Genomic DNA, 14,816 nt, shown 5'->3' with positions numbered 1-14,816 from the left:
AGTCCTTAAGGGACTGCAGGCACGACATGGCCTAAATTGTGCCGATGTGCCTCAAATCAACAAATAAACTCTCTCTCTCTTTAAATACAAACCTTCCAATTTCTCCGTCTACTTTTATTAAGTGACATCATACACTGGTGGAGGAAGCGCCTCTATGGTGTGAGCTCCAAATGTAATTGAGATGGTCTATGTTAGCGTTGTGCACTGTGAGCCGTGTCTTGTGCTGCCATCACGCAGAGTGATGTCTGAAATCTCTGTACACCGACAGATTTAGTTGTAGTAGAGTACCGAAGAACTGTTTGTATGTCTCAGTATTAGTTCTTCAGTGAGCAAACACCACTATCACGCAATGTAGTCATTCAACAGACTTGACAGTAGGCTAAGAACGATAACCTAACCCAACTTCACAACGTCGACAAGTGTAGCACTATGACTTCTTGAATGGACCTCATTCACCAAGCGTAAACAAACAACATTTTGCTACGTGGTTCTCTATCTCTTCTATACAAATTACGCAATCCATAAAGGCTGCCACGTGATACGTTTTTTTTCTTCAATGTTTTATGAATATTGTTACGTGGCTAAATGTTGTTTATTTATGATTGGTGAATGAGGTCTATTGCGTGTAAGCCTACTTACCTTTCACTGACTTGTATACAAATGAAATCTTCGGTTAACCCAGTTATGTTTAGCAATTAATTTGGAACTAAAAGTATTTGAATTTTCGTGACATGCACAATGCACTTTGGTGTATTAAGCAGTAATGGGTTAACATGTCCCGCAGTACCTTTGTTTAGCCCTTTCCGGCCCTAATGTTAGCCCATGGAGATAGATGAGAAAACTAGGACACTTGTTTTCCATTCATCCCTGACCTATGACCCAGAGAAAACAAGATGGCTGTTACGATCACGCTAATGAGCTGGCCGAAATACATGAGTTTTTGGAGAAGCGACGTCTATCTGTGCGTCGGTTGTTTGGTTTATAAAGATTGTATTTGTAGACCATAAGTTTCTGTGTGTAACGTGTGAGAAACACGCCCACGCGAAGCAGGTGTTAGAGATAACAATCTTGTTGGGGGGTCGGAGCTGAACACACAATTCACACCTAGCCCTCTTTTGTCTTTGTTTACAATCATTTTGTCTCATCCCCGCGAGATCTGGGCCAGGACCACTATCTCGATCACAGCAAATAGATGAATACTTGGTGTAGCAGGATTTCTTCTCAACTTGGCTTGATCGTCTAACGGCTAGACTGTAATAGGAAATGAATGATCTATTTTTACCACTGTCTTGCACAATTGCTTCTTGTCTTTGTATATATTCAAATTAGATGCTGATCACGTGCCAAAGCAGAGCATTCGTTTTAGTTTTTTTTTTTTTTTTTTTTGTTCAACTAGCCATCTTTCTCCCCATAAATTCTAATTGAGCTATACTTTGTTTCCCTAGTTACCAGAAGGCAGGGTTCTGCCTATGAAGGTCACAAATGATGTCATCTGATTGTAAAGTCTATATACTTCCACCATATGGTCTTTGAAAGTGCGCTCCCACCATATGTCTGACTGTACAGCTGATACACTGTATGGAGATAACACAAGGACCTGGTGTGTGGACACCATTTACCTTCTTCTCCAAGTTGTTCTAGTTTTTTGATGGAACTCATTAATTATTCACGTCTACGCCGTTGTGATTGCTTCGCTGTGTGACGGGAGCAAGTGGTATGGTCAGTCTATTTATTGGATACAGACCAGTTCTTAATAGGAGCAAGTGGTGTGGTCAGTCTATTTGTTGGACACAGACCAGTTCTTAATAGGAGCAAGTGGTGTGGTCAATTTGTTGGACACAGACCAGTTCTTAATAGGAGCAAGTGGTGTGGTCAGTCTATTTATTGGATACAGACCAGTTCTTAATAGGAGCAAGTGGTGTGGTCAGTCTATTTGTTGGACACAGACAAGTTCTTAATAGGAGCAAGTGATATAGTCAGTCTATTTGTTGGACACAGACTGTAGTAAGTTCATTTTGATCACACTGCTGGCAGCATTGGTCTCAAACTTCCACAAAGTGCTCTGACCATCCAGGAGAAACCTGCTTACATTTCAGTAGATAAATACCTTCAATACCTACAGTATAGTGTATATTAACAAAACACAATTGAAGAGTGAGTGGAACATTATCTGTATGGTCTTGCTATGCAATGCAATCTACCAACTAGCTGAGCAATGCCATTGAACAGTTTTAGTTCCTATTTAGTTTGTGTTGGCTTACCCAAGGATATCCATTTCATCATCAAAGTATAAGAATTGTTCTGTCACACCATTCAAGCATTCAATGATTACACTTTGGGTCTGAGAGTTCAACACACAAATGTCTTCTCTCAAGGAATCACACATTTTAATCAACACTCTAGAAGTGTATCATACTTTTGTGGAAAGCTCTGAAATTCCTTAAAACCTGTACAATTGATACTATTCAGCATATTTCTGTTGTCAAACTTGAAAACCTTTTGTAGTGTGTAGAGACACTTTGCACAAGTAGGCTACAAATCTTAGTTTGTAAATCACAAAGATGGAGGCTGTGATAGCCAGAATAGATGCCAGACTCAATCAGCTCAGGGTCAACCCCAACAAAGAAATGTCTGACCCTGTAGAACCAATGGATGTTGATGAAGAGGAAGAAGAAGACAAAAACAGCACTGGTAAAAAAAAAAATTCTATCTCCGACCTTAATAAAGAGACTTTTTTTTGTGTGGGGAAGTTTTAGAAGGAACAAAATTTCTGCACTATTTCCTGCTTAGCTTAGTGTATTTATATATCTGCTCTGAAGAGTCAAGGAGCTCTTGTTTAATTCCATGTACTTGTTTATTGTGTCCAATAGTTTCTGTTTAAATACAATTGGCTGTTTCAAAGTTATTGGATTAGCATGCAGTAAAAACATTTGGAGCAGGGTTGGCACATCTATTTAGACTTCAATGGTTGGAAACAAGATGACCCATCCATCCAGCCCAGTGGCATTACAGGCCATGGTGAGCCCTGGCCTGCTTTAGCACATCTCTCCTGGACTTTTAGCTGTTGTAGATCTACCTCTATGTCATCAAGCCACCTTACTTGTGGCCTGCCTTTGGGGCGCCTGCCTTTTGATTTTTTCCCTTCTCTGGCATTTTTTTTTTGAGTTGACCTGACCAACGTAATCTGTTCCCTTTGAAACAACATGACTCATTGAACTTAAATTACTTCCACCTGCTTCCTCTACCTCCAACAATATATTAGGGCAAGGCCCTGGCTAACATTCACATTCATCAGTAATTTTTTCCTCTTGTGGTCGACACAAAAAACTAAATTCTAACCTTTTATTACTTCTCATTTCCTTGGAATAACTGAAGTACTTTCATGTTCACAATGACACGCCCGGAAGTCAATTTAACCTAATTCCTAATGCATACCACACAAAGATGCATCATTTATTGCACTCTCTCATAGCAGCATAAAAAAACATTACTATAGATCTGTGTGTGTGTGTGTTCTTTTTTATTTTGAAAACTAAAAAATGTATTTGTTTGTTACTAAAAGGGCTAAAATAAGATTCATTGTGTTTAAGGGGTGGCTGTAGAACCAGGGGTAAACCAGAGAAATATCATTGTATACAGTATATTCCTTTTTTTTTTCCTAAGTAGAATTAAAACTCAATAACCGAAAAATGTTGTTTTTTTTTAGTTGGGGAGGGATGAATGCTGTTGTATTGAAGGATGTTTAAAAAAGTTGTGACAAAGTGTGTCTCAATGTGGGGGAGAGGTCAATATAATAGGAGCTGTTCTAACAGGAGAAAAAAAGTTTCCAGTCAAAATAAACAACATAAATTATCTGTTCACCAATTTGATAAATACTGAATTCTGCTTCTGACATGTAGGTCTTGCCTCTGCATTTGTGTGCCTCCTCTGCATGTAGCTGGCTGTTCAGCTGCACTTGCTATTGTAACTTATTGAAAGCTTTGCCAACTAAGTCAAAGTTTGAATACTTCATTCAGAGAGTATTATGTTTAGTGTTAAATAACTCAAGTCTGTTTGTATTGTACAGAGCAAGCCACCATGGAGGAGCTCCAGATACGTCCTCACTTGTTGTTTGTTCACTCCTACAAGTCTCCACACTTTTGTGACTTCTGTGGTGAGATGCTATTTGGACTGGTCAAACAGGGGCTCAAGTGTGAAGGTAGCTAGATAGTCAATAGATTGTAATTAGTCTAGGAGAAATAACTGGCCCCTTAACTCTTTCTTTCCTAACTTATGATACCAACGTTGATTTCACCAGAATGTGGTAAATAATTACGGAGAAAAAGAGTTAATAGGAAATGTTCAACTCATGATTTAATCATTTGTTTTATTACCATGTGTGTATAAAATTGTTTCTAAGAGTATACAGAATAGCTAACCGCAGTCTCCTTGGTTAATGGACAGGTGGTAAAATGTTAAACAGCTCAGTCAACTGCAAGTGCCCTTTAAAAATATTTATACATTGATATCAGAAACAGATCACAAAGAGGAAGCCAACATTTTTTTTTTTAAATTATCGTTTAATGAAAGTTTTGAAATCTTTTGAAAAAGAAGTTTGTTTTTTCCAAAAAAAATGAATAGGTGGCCCATGTAAGCATTGTAGACACATTATTTAATTATTCACTTTATTAACAAAGAATTGTTTAATCGTGTTGGATATTGTTGTTGTTAGAATTCATTTATTCAAAGTAACTATTTGTCTAAATGAATACCTTAGAAGCTACCCACCCTCTTGTTTCTAAATATTTTCAAACTTTCTTCCTCCTGTTGTTATTTTGAATGCAAAAAAAAATAATTTTCCTGCCATTCTGTTGCATAGGCTGTGGTCTGAATTTTCACAAGCGATGTGCTTATAAGATTCCCAACAACTGCGCTCATGACAGATACAGACGGCACTCCTCCTCAAGCATTTCCTTCAATCATCATCCCAGAACTGACAACAGCCTGTCCAGTATTGATTCTCCTGTGCCCCATGCTACACTCCCTAGCACTCAGGTTAGATTGATATTTGGTCTCTGAAAATAAAATCTAATTTTGAAAATGTAATTTGAACATTTTTTGTGTGTCATTAAAAAAATATTGAAAGTTTTTTTTCCCCTGTAGCAAAGTTTGAATAGCTTAAGAAGAACACACACACACAAAAATACAACAGCTGAGAAATAATTAAAATTGTTGCCGCTTAAAAAAAAAATCTAATTTAAAATAATATTTTGGTCTTTTTAATTTTAACAGCTTACATTTCACAGATTGATATGAGACAGTGAAATTTCATTTATATCTTGATCAGGTTTTTTTGAATGGAAAAATTCAATACAGTAAAGGATAAAGTCAGATTTATAATAATTTAAAAAAAAAAAAATATTCCTTGTGGTTAGAATTAGAGCAGGAGTATACCTAGCTGTACTTATTTACCTACACAATTAACCTTTTGAATTAGTGCTGCATTAATCACTTCATTAACTCCAATGTATATATGTATGAACTTCTTGAATTCTATTACTAATAATTAATCAAATGACAAACTTCTTCATTCTCATTTATATGTTGGAGGGTTCTATATCTGTGATGAACTGGGCAATGGTTTCCAGATCTGGCAGCTCTCCATATAGACTTTAGTTTTTGTTCATGGTTAGCATTCTCTGTTGATGCTCCACAAGGGCAAAATCCAGCTAGTCTCTATTTTTAGCTTCTGGAACATGTATTGTCTCATTCTGTTGTAACTGGTTCTGAAAAGAATTATTTAATTTAATATTTAATATAATTATATGTTGGTCATGTTAGGACAGCTCTGAAATAGGCATTGTTCCTCTATACATTTGAGTGAGAGTTGGTCTTTTTCTTGTTTATTCTACTCTTTCTTTTTTTTCCATTTTTTCTGTGTGGAGAGGGATTTTGATTGTTTTTTAAGTCTTTCTCCCATCTTTGGCTAATAGATCTGCTTTTTTCATTGCCTTCTATTTCAATGTAGCCTGAGAACAGTTTCCTTGCTGTTGTTTAGAAATGTCAAACGATTGGGTCTTCTTTTGACTACTATCACCCTGAAAATATTAACAATGTTGCTCTAGTTATACTTTAAAATTGTTCCTTTTACCATCTCTAACCATCCCTTCAATTTTTGACATATGTAATGCATCCCCTTAATAAAACTACACATGCATGTTTAATTAGCTGATATTAATAATACTATACACTAGGGGTGCACCAGATAGTACTTTTTGATATTTGGCCGGAGCCGAATATTGCCAAATAGTAAAAAATGATATTCGGCCGGAGCCGAATACCTAAGTGTCTTGTAAATAGCTTTTGTTGCTGAACATTTTACGAAACTGTTAAATAACATACCTATATTGGTTGGTATTTTTTTCTTTCTTTTATATACCTTATTGTTTTAAACTCTGTTACTGATTGATTTATTAAAGCTTAACAGTATTTATAAAGAGATAGGCCTATCACAAATTAATCTGTGTAGTATGAGCGTGTATGTACTAGGCCACCAACTATAAAGACTGTGTGTGGGAGGGTCAATGTAAAATATGTTAGTATATATTTAATTAGTTATTGATGTAAATCTCTTATAAGTAAAGTGCAATCTGGCTTGTATGTGTTCTTGAATTTCAGACCAACAACTGGTCATCAGACTTGTAATTTTAAATCCAAAGACCGCGTCTGGTTCTGGCTTCAATAGTAGCTGTTAGGTAATAGTTGGAATCTGAAGCGTAGTAGGTCAATTATTTATTGTTTTAGATAAATCCATTTACGGCAAACGATATTTTATTAACAGCGAGAACATCAATTATACCTATTTATAGATTGAACCTTACATGTTGCGAAGCATAGATTTAATTTTAGTCTGTAGGCCTATTATTGATATCTATGTTTAGATCTACAATTGTATAAAACTAAGAGCATTAGAGAAAACCAACTATAAAAGAAAAAAACTCATCCACAACCTCCCTACCAAAAACAAAACATAGACATTGTGTTCAACTGATTGCAACAACCTGGTTGGATAGACGTAGTGAGCCTACACACGTAGTCCTAGTGTAGTGTGTATAGTTGATTGTGTTGACCATCACGCGTTTTTTTTTCCTTGGGCATACGCAATAGTGTTTAGTGATCAGACAAAAAAGATAACACATTGGCTTGGTCAGTCAAGCATATAGATAAATTATACCCATACACTAGTTGCAGAGGTCAAGGTTGTTTTTTTTAAACACTCTAGCATATTTTTTCTTTGTTTGCTAGATCTAATGCGGTACTATTGTTCAATTTCTTTTATGGGATTTTAAATTTTACTGTAAGGTTTTCCATTATTTATTAAGTCAAAAGAATTAAAATGAAATTAGCTTTCTTTCTAAAGGTTTTAATACAAGGCAAAAAACACGCACATGCAAACATGCACATCTTTGTTTTATTTTATTGTGCAAAGAACGTATGTTAGAAACATTCAATGCAAAGAATGTATGTTAGAAACATTCAATGCAAAGAACGTATGTTAGAAACATTCAATGCAAAGAACATATGTTAGAAACATTCAATGCAAAGAACGTATGTTAGAAACATTCAATGCAAAGAACGTATGTTAGAAACATTCAATGCAAAGAACGTATGTTAGAAACATTCAATGCAAAGAACGTATGTTAGAAACATTCAATGCAAAGAACATATGTTAGAAACATCTTCCTTAATTATTACTGATTTTATTCGTGGTTTCAGTAACTGTTACAAAAGGGCACGATAGTAAGTCTATGGGTGTCAGGTGTGTAAAAAGTCGTCCTGGCTTGATACACAGTAGCTAAGTACGCATCTTAAGTAAAAAAAATAGTAATAAGGAGGATTTACTTGACTGACACAAATTATTAAGAATATCGTTATTAAATCAAGACACTTAACTGCAGGAGTAATATTCAAGTTAACCCATTAGAAAAAGTAATTTAACAAAACATTTATTTACAGTCTAGTATGCTTTGTTAGCACATTGTGTTTTTCATTCTGGCTTTAAAATGGTTAATGTCAATTAATAAATTCGGTGCCAAGGACCAAATACATAAAATAAAGAGTATGGGGTGTTTAGCTCTCCATTTAAAGATAGGCCTGGTCGTGTCTTTTACGCTAATATAGATTTTTTTCTACAAAATAATTAGTTACTGGCTTACTGGGCTATGAAATCTTGCGGTTTGTGTTCTGTGTAGCTAAAAGGTCACTCGTTTAGGTGTGTGATCTTTAGTCCAGCTTACTAATTGAGATTTATATCCAAGTAACTCGGCACCCATGAAAAGGTGTGGCCTCTAGTCCAGCCACATGAAATAGATTTTTCTCCAAATAAGCAAACTCTTTGTCCGGTTACCCGTGTAGATGTGTGGCTTGAAGTCCAGCCCCCCTAATTAAGATTTACTACTAAGTAAACAAGCCTAGTTCCCTCGTGTGACCTCTAGAGAGTGCTTACGTTCATCTTATCTGACTTGTGGTTTCCTGTCAATCAATGAACTAATGTCATGGACTAAACCAGTGATTCCCATAGTGGTCTATATAGACCCCCAGGGGTTTACGAGGACTTCCAAGGGGTCTACGAAAGTGAAAACATAAATTTGGGGTCTATGAGATGTCCACGGGGGTCTACGATAATAGATTTCATTAAAGTAGGTCGTGACTTTATTTTTCACATTCCATAAATGTAATTATTTTATACACTAATAATTTGTATAGAATAGTCAATACTATAAATATTTTCCCTGATGTTCAAACGAACAATGGTTCTATTCAATTTCAATATTTAGGCCTATTTCAATAGTTAAATTTTGCCTACATGTAGCTAATGTTTCAAAAAAAAGCAATGTAGACTGTACAGCGTCAATTATTTAAAATTGGGATTTATTCCTTCCTTGTGAAACAAGCGGTTGCCTAGGTACCAATTACACTGAAGGATCATTCGAGACAATGCCACGCGGACAAAACAGATACAGATTTGAAAAACTTTAGAACATTCAAAGATAAAGTTCAGAATAGACCCATAAAATCTCTCTTCCACATCACATAGAGAAGTTGATGGTTTGTGAGCGTCTTACAATATCTCTTTACTAATAACAAAATACGGAAAACACTAAATGCAAAACATTGATTTTACCTGCCGTTTTACATAAAGCTACATCTGATAGTATTAATAGAATTTCTTTAAGCAACCAGTTCAAGAGCACATCGATGGCATGAGTTATACAATTAAAAGCTTCTTATGTAATTCGTTACAAACGACCTATATAGGCCTACAGTTTGGGATCAGCTGCTTCACAGGCTCTCACAGGGTGTAGTGCTGTGTGCTACAAACTACCTAATGGTCGCCGAAACCTTTCCTGTGTTTGGGTATAGTTGCAAGGCAGCATGGTTTTTAATTCAGATTTTCATTCTGCTAGGTGGGCACAGCAAGCCAAGGTTCGAAGCTTACTGGTTTAGGCGCCAGTTACCCGCTCCCTCTCCTGTTAATGAAAAGAGTTCTGCAGATTCAATATTTGAGCCACATGTGAAAGATCAAGAAATGCACGAGAAACTGCTCTTTGCAAATCTCTTTACAATGATACTTAAGGAAAAAATAATTAATTAATATTTAATGTTTGAATGACTACTTTATAGAACAACAAATTCCTTTATGAAACATAATAGGCCTATCTGAGGCAATGTATGATAAACCTACAAAAAAAAACAACAAAAAAAAAACCATTTCGAGTGTGTTTGTTGTTGATTCCAGCAATACATATTCATTGTTATTTTAATTGGTTTAAATTTAAATGTTATCTATAAAAAAAAAGAGAGATCTCTATAACGTACTATGTAGTTTTAAATAAATGACTTTTTCACTCTTCAACCCACTACAGTTAGAAATTTGTTTTTAAAAAATGTTGATGACTTTTGCAAAATTTGTGCAAGTTAAGCAGGGGGTCTACCGAAATCCAGAAAGCATGGCAAGGGGTCTACAAGACAAAAAAGTTTGGGAACCACTGGACTAAACAAATAAAAAGGGGTGGGAGTTGTTCATCTATACCTTAGGAAATATACCTGGTTACCCTTGTAGAGGTGTGGCTCTTGTAGTCCAGCCCCCTAATAAAGATTTATTACCAAGTAAACAAACTCAGTTCCATCGAAAGGTGTGACCTCTAGAGAGTGTCGATATGCTGACATTAAACCTATGTCCATCTTATTTAATTAGTGGTCACCTATCAATAAACTCAATGTTATGGACTAAACAAACAAAGGGGGTGGGAATTGTTCAACTCTACCTCTGGAGATATGCCTACACAGCTAGGACAGACATCTGCTCAGCATGACGTAGTCAAGGAATATAGCATTTTAACATGTTAACTAACCTACTCAAAGGTCAAGACAAATTGAAAAAATGTGCCAGCCATTGCTGCTCTGTATGTAAAGCGCATTTATGATCTAAAGTTTCATTTCTATTTATATTAACACGCCTTGTCTTTATAATAAACGATGTTTGGTGCATATTCATAAAGGCTCTATTTTAAAGCACATTATTTTGTTTTAATATAAACATTAATACATTCTACAAAAGACATTAATGGAACGAGGTCCACTTTATTCATATTATGTATTAAATAGGTGTAGTTTTTACTATTCAGCCAACTATCCGATAGTGATATTCGACCGGAGCCAAATATGGCTGAATAGTGAAAAAATGTTGAATATTCGGCAAAAGCCAGAGTGACTATCTGGTGCACCCCTACTATACACTTATTGTTTATTATTAGTGCCAGTGGTTTATTTTGTTTATTGTGAATATGTCCTAGATTTTCATAATTATTTTTTATGTGATCTAGAACATAATTTGTGTTTTTATTTTATTTTTAGCCTCTGTTAAGTGTTCCATCCCCTGGACCTACACCTCCATCACCGGGCAGTACTCGCTCCAAGTCCTGGACAGGACGACCTATCTGGTTGGAGCGTGAATATGCCAATCGTATCAAAGTACCTCACACATTTGTTGTTCACAACTACAAGAGGCCCACCCAGTGCCAGTACTGCAAGAAACTTCTTAAAGGAATCATTCGCCAAGGGGTTCAATGCAAAGGTAGTTTCTTTGATTTTGGGGAAACCTGACCACATCACCTAGCAGCGACCCAGGTACCATGCTAACTTGTGACTTGACCATCCAGGTTGACCATCCAGGTCCCCCCCTTAAAGCTTTCAAGTCAGTAGAGTTATCTAGACCTGTGTGGGCCCCCACTAGGGTTCAATGGTTATGCCACCCACCAAAAGCATATCCCCATTTTTCCCCACACTCCCCTTCACAAACAATTATCTATTTAGGTCATCATTTATTGGAGCCCAAGATTTCTTCCAAAAACAAAGTCCCTAACCTCTGTTGAACAGCAGGACAACTTCAATACATTTACAGATAGATATTTTCAGACTTGATAGTAATTAACTAAACAAACATAAATAGAATTTAATACTGAAACAAATGATGAATAATCAGGACTAGGGACCAATAGTTATTGAGAGAAGGGGAATAAAATGTAATACATTGATAAGTTCTAACAAGGACTCAAACCACAGATCTCTGACCACTTACTAATGTCTCTACTGGAAATAGTTTCCTGCTAGTAAGTAACATGTACAATTAGAGAAAATTGCCATTTTGTGCTTAATGCTAGTGTGAATAATGAACAGAGATATATTGACTTATAAACAGTACATTTATAATTCTTCCAAAGATCACTGTCATTCTTCTCTAGTCCCTCTGGTACACAACACAACAGATAATTTGGTTCTTTCTTGCTCTCCATGCAGCCGCTTTGGGAATAGCTACAATATTTGTTTCAAATAGCATCCTTTTAAAAAAGGTCATTTAAATACATTTTTTTAAACAAATCATCTGATGGGTGGACTCATATCTACTAATGAAAGGTTAGTCTAATATATAAGAGTAAAAGTTGCTACTATTCCTTTCAACATGTAAATCTAAAATTTGTGGTAAAAACTTGATCAAATCAGCTATGTCGTCTTATGTTTGACACATAAAAATGCTTTAAGACTAACTTGTCTCATTTCGTGCATTTTTTAAAGAGTTGAGTTTAGCTACACTGTTTTATTATTTGTTGATTCCTATCTTTTTATAAAATGTCCTATCCTCGCCACACACATTAGTATTCTTAATGCGTTTCTTTTCTCTCCACATTGATATCTCGTATATCCACCTTCCATTCCCTAGCTTGTGACCTGATAGTTGAATGTCTTGTATCACATTTGACTCTCTGTTGCCAGATTGCAAGTTCAACTCTCATCGTAAATGTTCTCCTCTGGTTCCTAATGACTGCGCAGGGGAATTAACTTATGATGGAAATGATGGTAAATATTTTTGTACATCTTTTTTTTAGGACTACTTGTGTGAAAATGTATTTTGTATTGCTTTTAACTCTATAAGGAAACCATTGATTTAGTGAATAGAAGCTATTTTCTAACTCACTAACATAGAACTACCACAACAAAAGTTTGTATTCATCAAATGATAGTCAATAAATATTTTGTACATAAATCCAACACAAAGTAAATTTTTCTGTGATAAAATTTATGTTTGCAGTAAGAAGAAAATGTGAAATTCAAACAATGGGAATCAATTTTAATTTTTGACTCTGTATAGATCAAATAAGCTCCCATGTCTCAATGATACAAACACTTATGTAAAAAAAAACAAAAAAAAAAACTTTTAAATATTTTCTATAGAATTTCTATCTAGTTTGACCATTCTAAAGTTGATGGTTTTTATCAATCAATTACTGAAAGCCTTGTCACTTTTGATTAATTAAACCACACTCAATAAAAATGTAATTAAATTAACCAAGCCATCGCATCCAACAATTAAAATAAAATGAGTGAAATTAATTTGAATGATATTAGAGCCACTGCATTATTTTTTCTTGCTAGAAATAAATAATAATAATTTTATTTATAAAGCGCTGTTAACAAACAAAATGTAGGCTCAAGGCGCTGTAACAACATTACAAACATAAACACAACTGCTATAATAACAGTTAATCTAAAAAATGTGATTTTGCTATTTTTGGTTGACCTCAATTTCCCCTTAAAGAATGGGGAGTATGGGAGGTGAAAAACAAATTGGTCTGAGTCTCACCTGAACTCACCCTAAAACTGTTTGAAAATGTTGCATCCAGTCCTTTTCAAACCCTCCATTTGTCTCACTTTTTTTTTTTATATTGATATGTTTTTGTTTAGCTTGAACACAATGGAGCTCATATTAAAATGAATGGGTTTCTTATTTAATTTAAAAGAAAAAAAAACTGAAGGCTTTGATTTAATTTGTTTTTTTTGGATGTACTTTATTTTAATCAACTTAAGTTTATAGATATTGTTCTTCATCTAGTATTTACCTTTGCATTGAGGTTAAGTGGAATACCAAATTTTAATTAGATTGTATGTTAAAGTCAGGTTTTATGTGTTAATTTTCCAGTTATTTTTGTTTACTTTTAATTCAGTATCTGCTCACGAGGAATTATAAATATTATTTGTCATCAAGATAAGATTGAGTCATTTAATTCATATAAGATTGAGTCATTCATCTCATTACCTGTTTGTTTAGAATACTTATGTTAAGTAGTATGTGTTGCTGAACTATTCAACTCAAAAAGTTTCCTACAGTTTAAATTAACCACATTTTCTTTTTTGAAAGCTTCATGTTAGTATGCAAGCTTCATCAAGTTAAAGAACTGTAATTTAACAAAAATTATTACTGAACTTAAAATTTGTTTTTAAAAGTTTTTTGATTCGCATAGGCAAGTGCGTTTCAAGCACTAGTACTAGTGGAGATTTTCACATTCCTCTCTCTCCTCTTTCTTTACACTTTGTAAGATCCAGGTTACTTTCTTTAAGCAATCAAATACAGTAAGAGAGAAAAAGAAGAGAAAGTAATAAGAAGAAATTGGGTGGTGCTATTTGAAGCTAAAGAAAAACTTCAGAAAATGAAAATGTGAGAGATTTGGAACTGAATGGACTAAATAAAGACTGCCACTGGGGTGAGGCTTACATTGGGACACAAGGGAACAAAGCTTCAACATTTTATTCTAGTGTTGAAATAGTATGATTTTGTTGATACTTTTGCTTATCATTACTTCCATATTCTATACACCAATAAAAAAAATCTTTTGCTTCTTATGGATTTTGCCACCAATGTCTGAAAATCTCCAATGCCTTAGTGTTTGCTTTGCAATGGAACAACTTGCTTTAAACTTGATGTAAACCCAGTACTAAATAAGCTAATACAAACCTAGTTGGTCTGTGATGCATTAGTTCACTTTGACCTAGTTTGTTTTCAATCTTGTCTCGTCTCATTGTTTTTTTGTTTGGTTTCTTTGAGTGCTCTGCTTGAAATGATACAGAAATTAACCTGTTGCACAGTAACCAACCTTTTTATTTTAATTAACATTTTCAATTACAATCTCCACATTATGACCAGTTTAAAGATCTATTTCTTAATCAACTTTTAAATATTTTTTTTCATTCCTGTACAAACAGTTTTAAAATATTTATTTCTAAGACCAAAAGATTTTTTAGTTCCTTTTTTTTTTCTAACCAGACCTGCTTGTTGATTTGAATGCTTCCTCCCTTTTGTTAAGAGTTTTTTGAGCTAACAAATTCTTCTTGTTCATGATGAGTACATATTATATTCTCTAATTGAAATCCCTTTAAAATAAAGTAACTTTGTTTATGTGTTCAGTGCAATGTTAATTTCTCTATAGTTTCATGCTTTAAAA

General features: G+C 34.6%; 1 protein-coding gene across 10 annotated transcripts in view; it reads left to right on the top strand.

Annotated features, from left to right (window-relative positions):
* Nucleotides 1-14,816, top strand: part of LOC106059311 (serine/threonine-protein kinase D1-like) — a 94,034-nt gene that overhangs the window by 60,620 nt on the left and 18,598 nt on the right. For 9 of the 10 annotated variants that reach the window (XM_056023903.1, XM_056023910.1, XM_056023909.1 and 6 more), the window contains 4 exons: nucleotides 4,067-4,198; nucleotides 4,859-5,034; nucleotides 10,897-11,116; nucleotides 12,313-12,396. In XM_056023903.1, coding sequence (XP_055879878.1) covers nucleotides 4,067-4,198; nucleotides 4,859-5,034; nucleotides 10,897-11,116; nucleotides 12,313-12,396 — 612 coding nt within the window. Of the gene's footprint in view, nucleotides 1-1,550; nucleotides 2,692-4,066; nucleotides 4,199-4,858; nucleotides 5,035-10,896; nucleotides 11,117-12,312; nucleotides 12,397-14,816 lie in introns of those variants that run through there. The other variant, XM_056023905.1, reaches the window with a different exon arrangement.

This window comes from Biomphalaria glabrata, chromosome 3, assembly GCF_947242115.1.
Source record: "Biomphalaria glabrata chromosome 3, xgBioGlab47.1, whole genome shotgun sequence".
NCBI classification, from domain to species: domain Eukaryota; kingdom Metazoa; phylum Mollusca; class Gastropoda; family Planorbidae; genus Biomphalaria; species Biomphalaria glabrata.
This window is presented reverse-complemented; position numbering and strand designations above follow the sequence as displayed.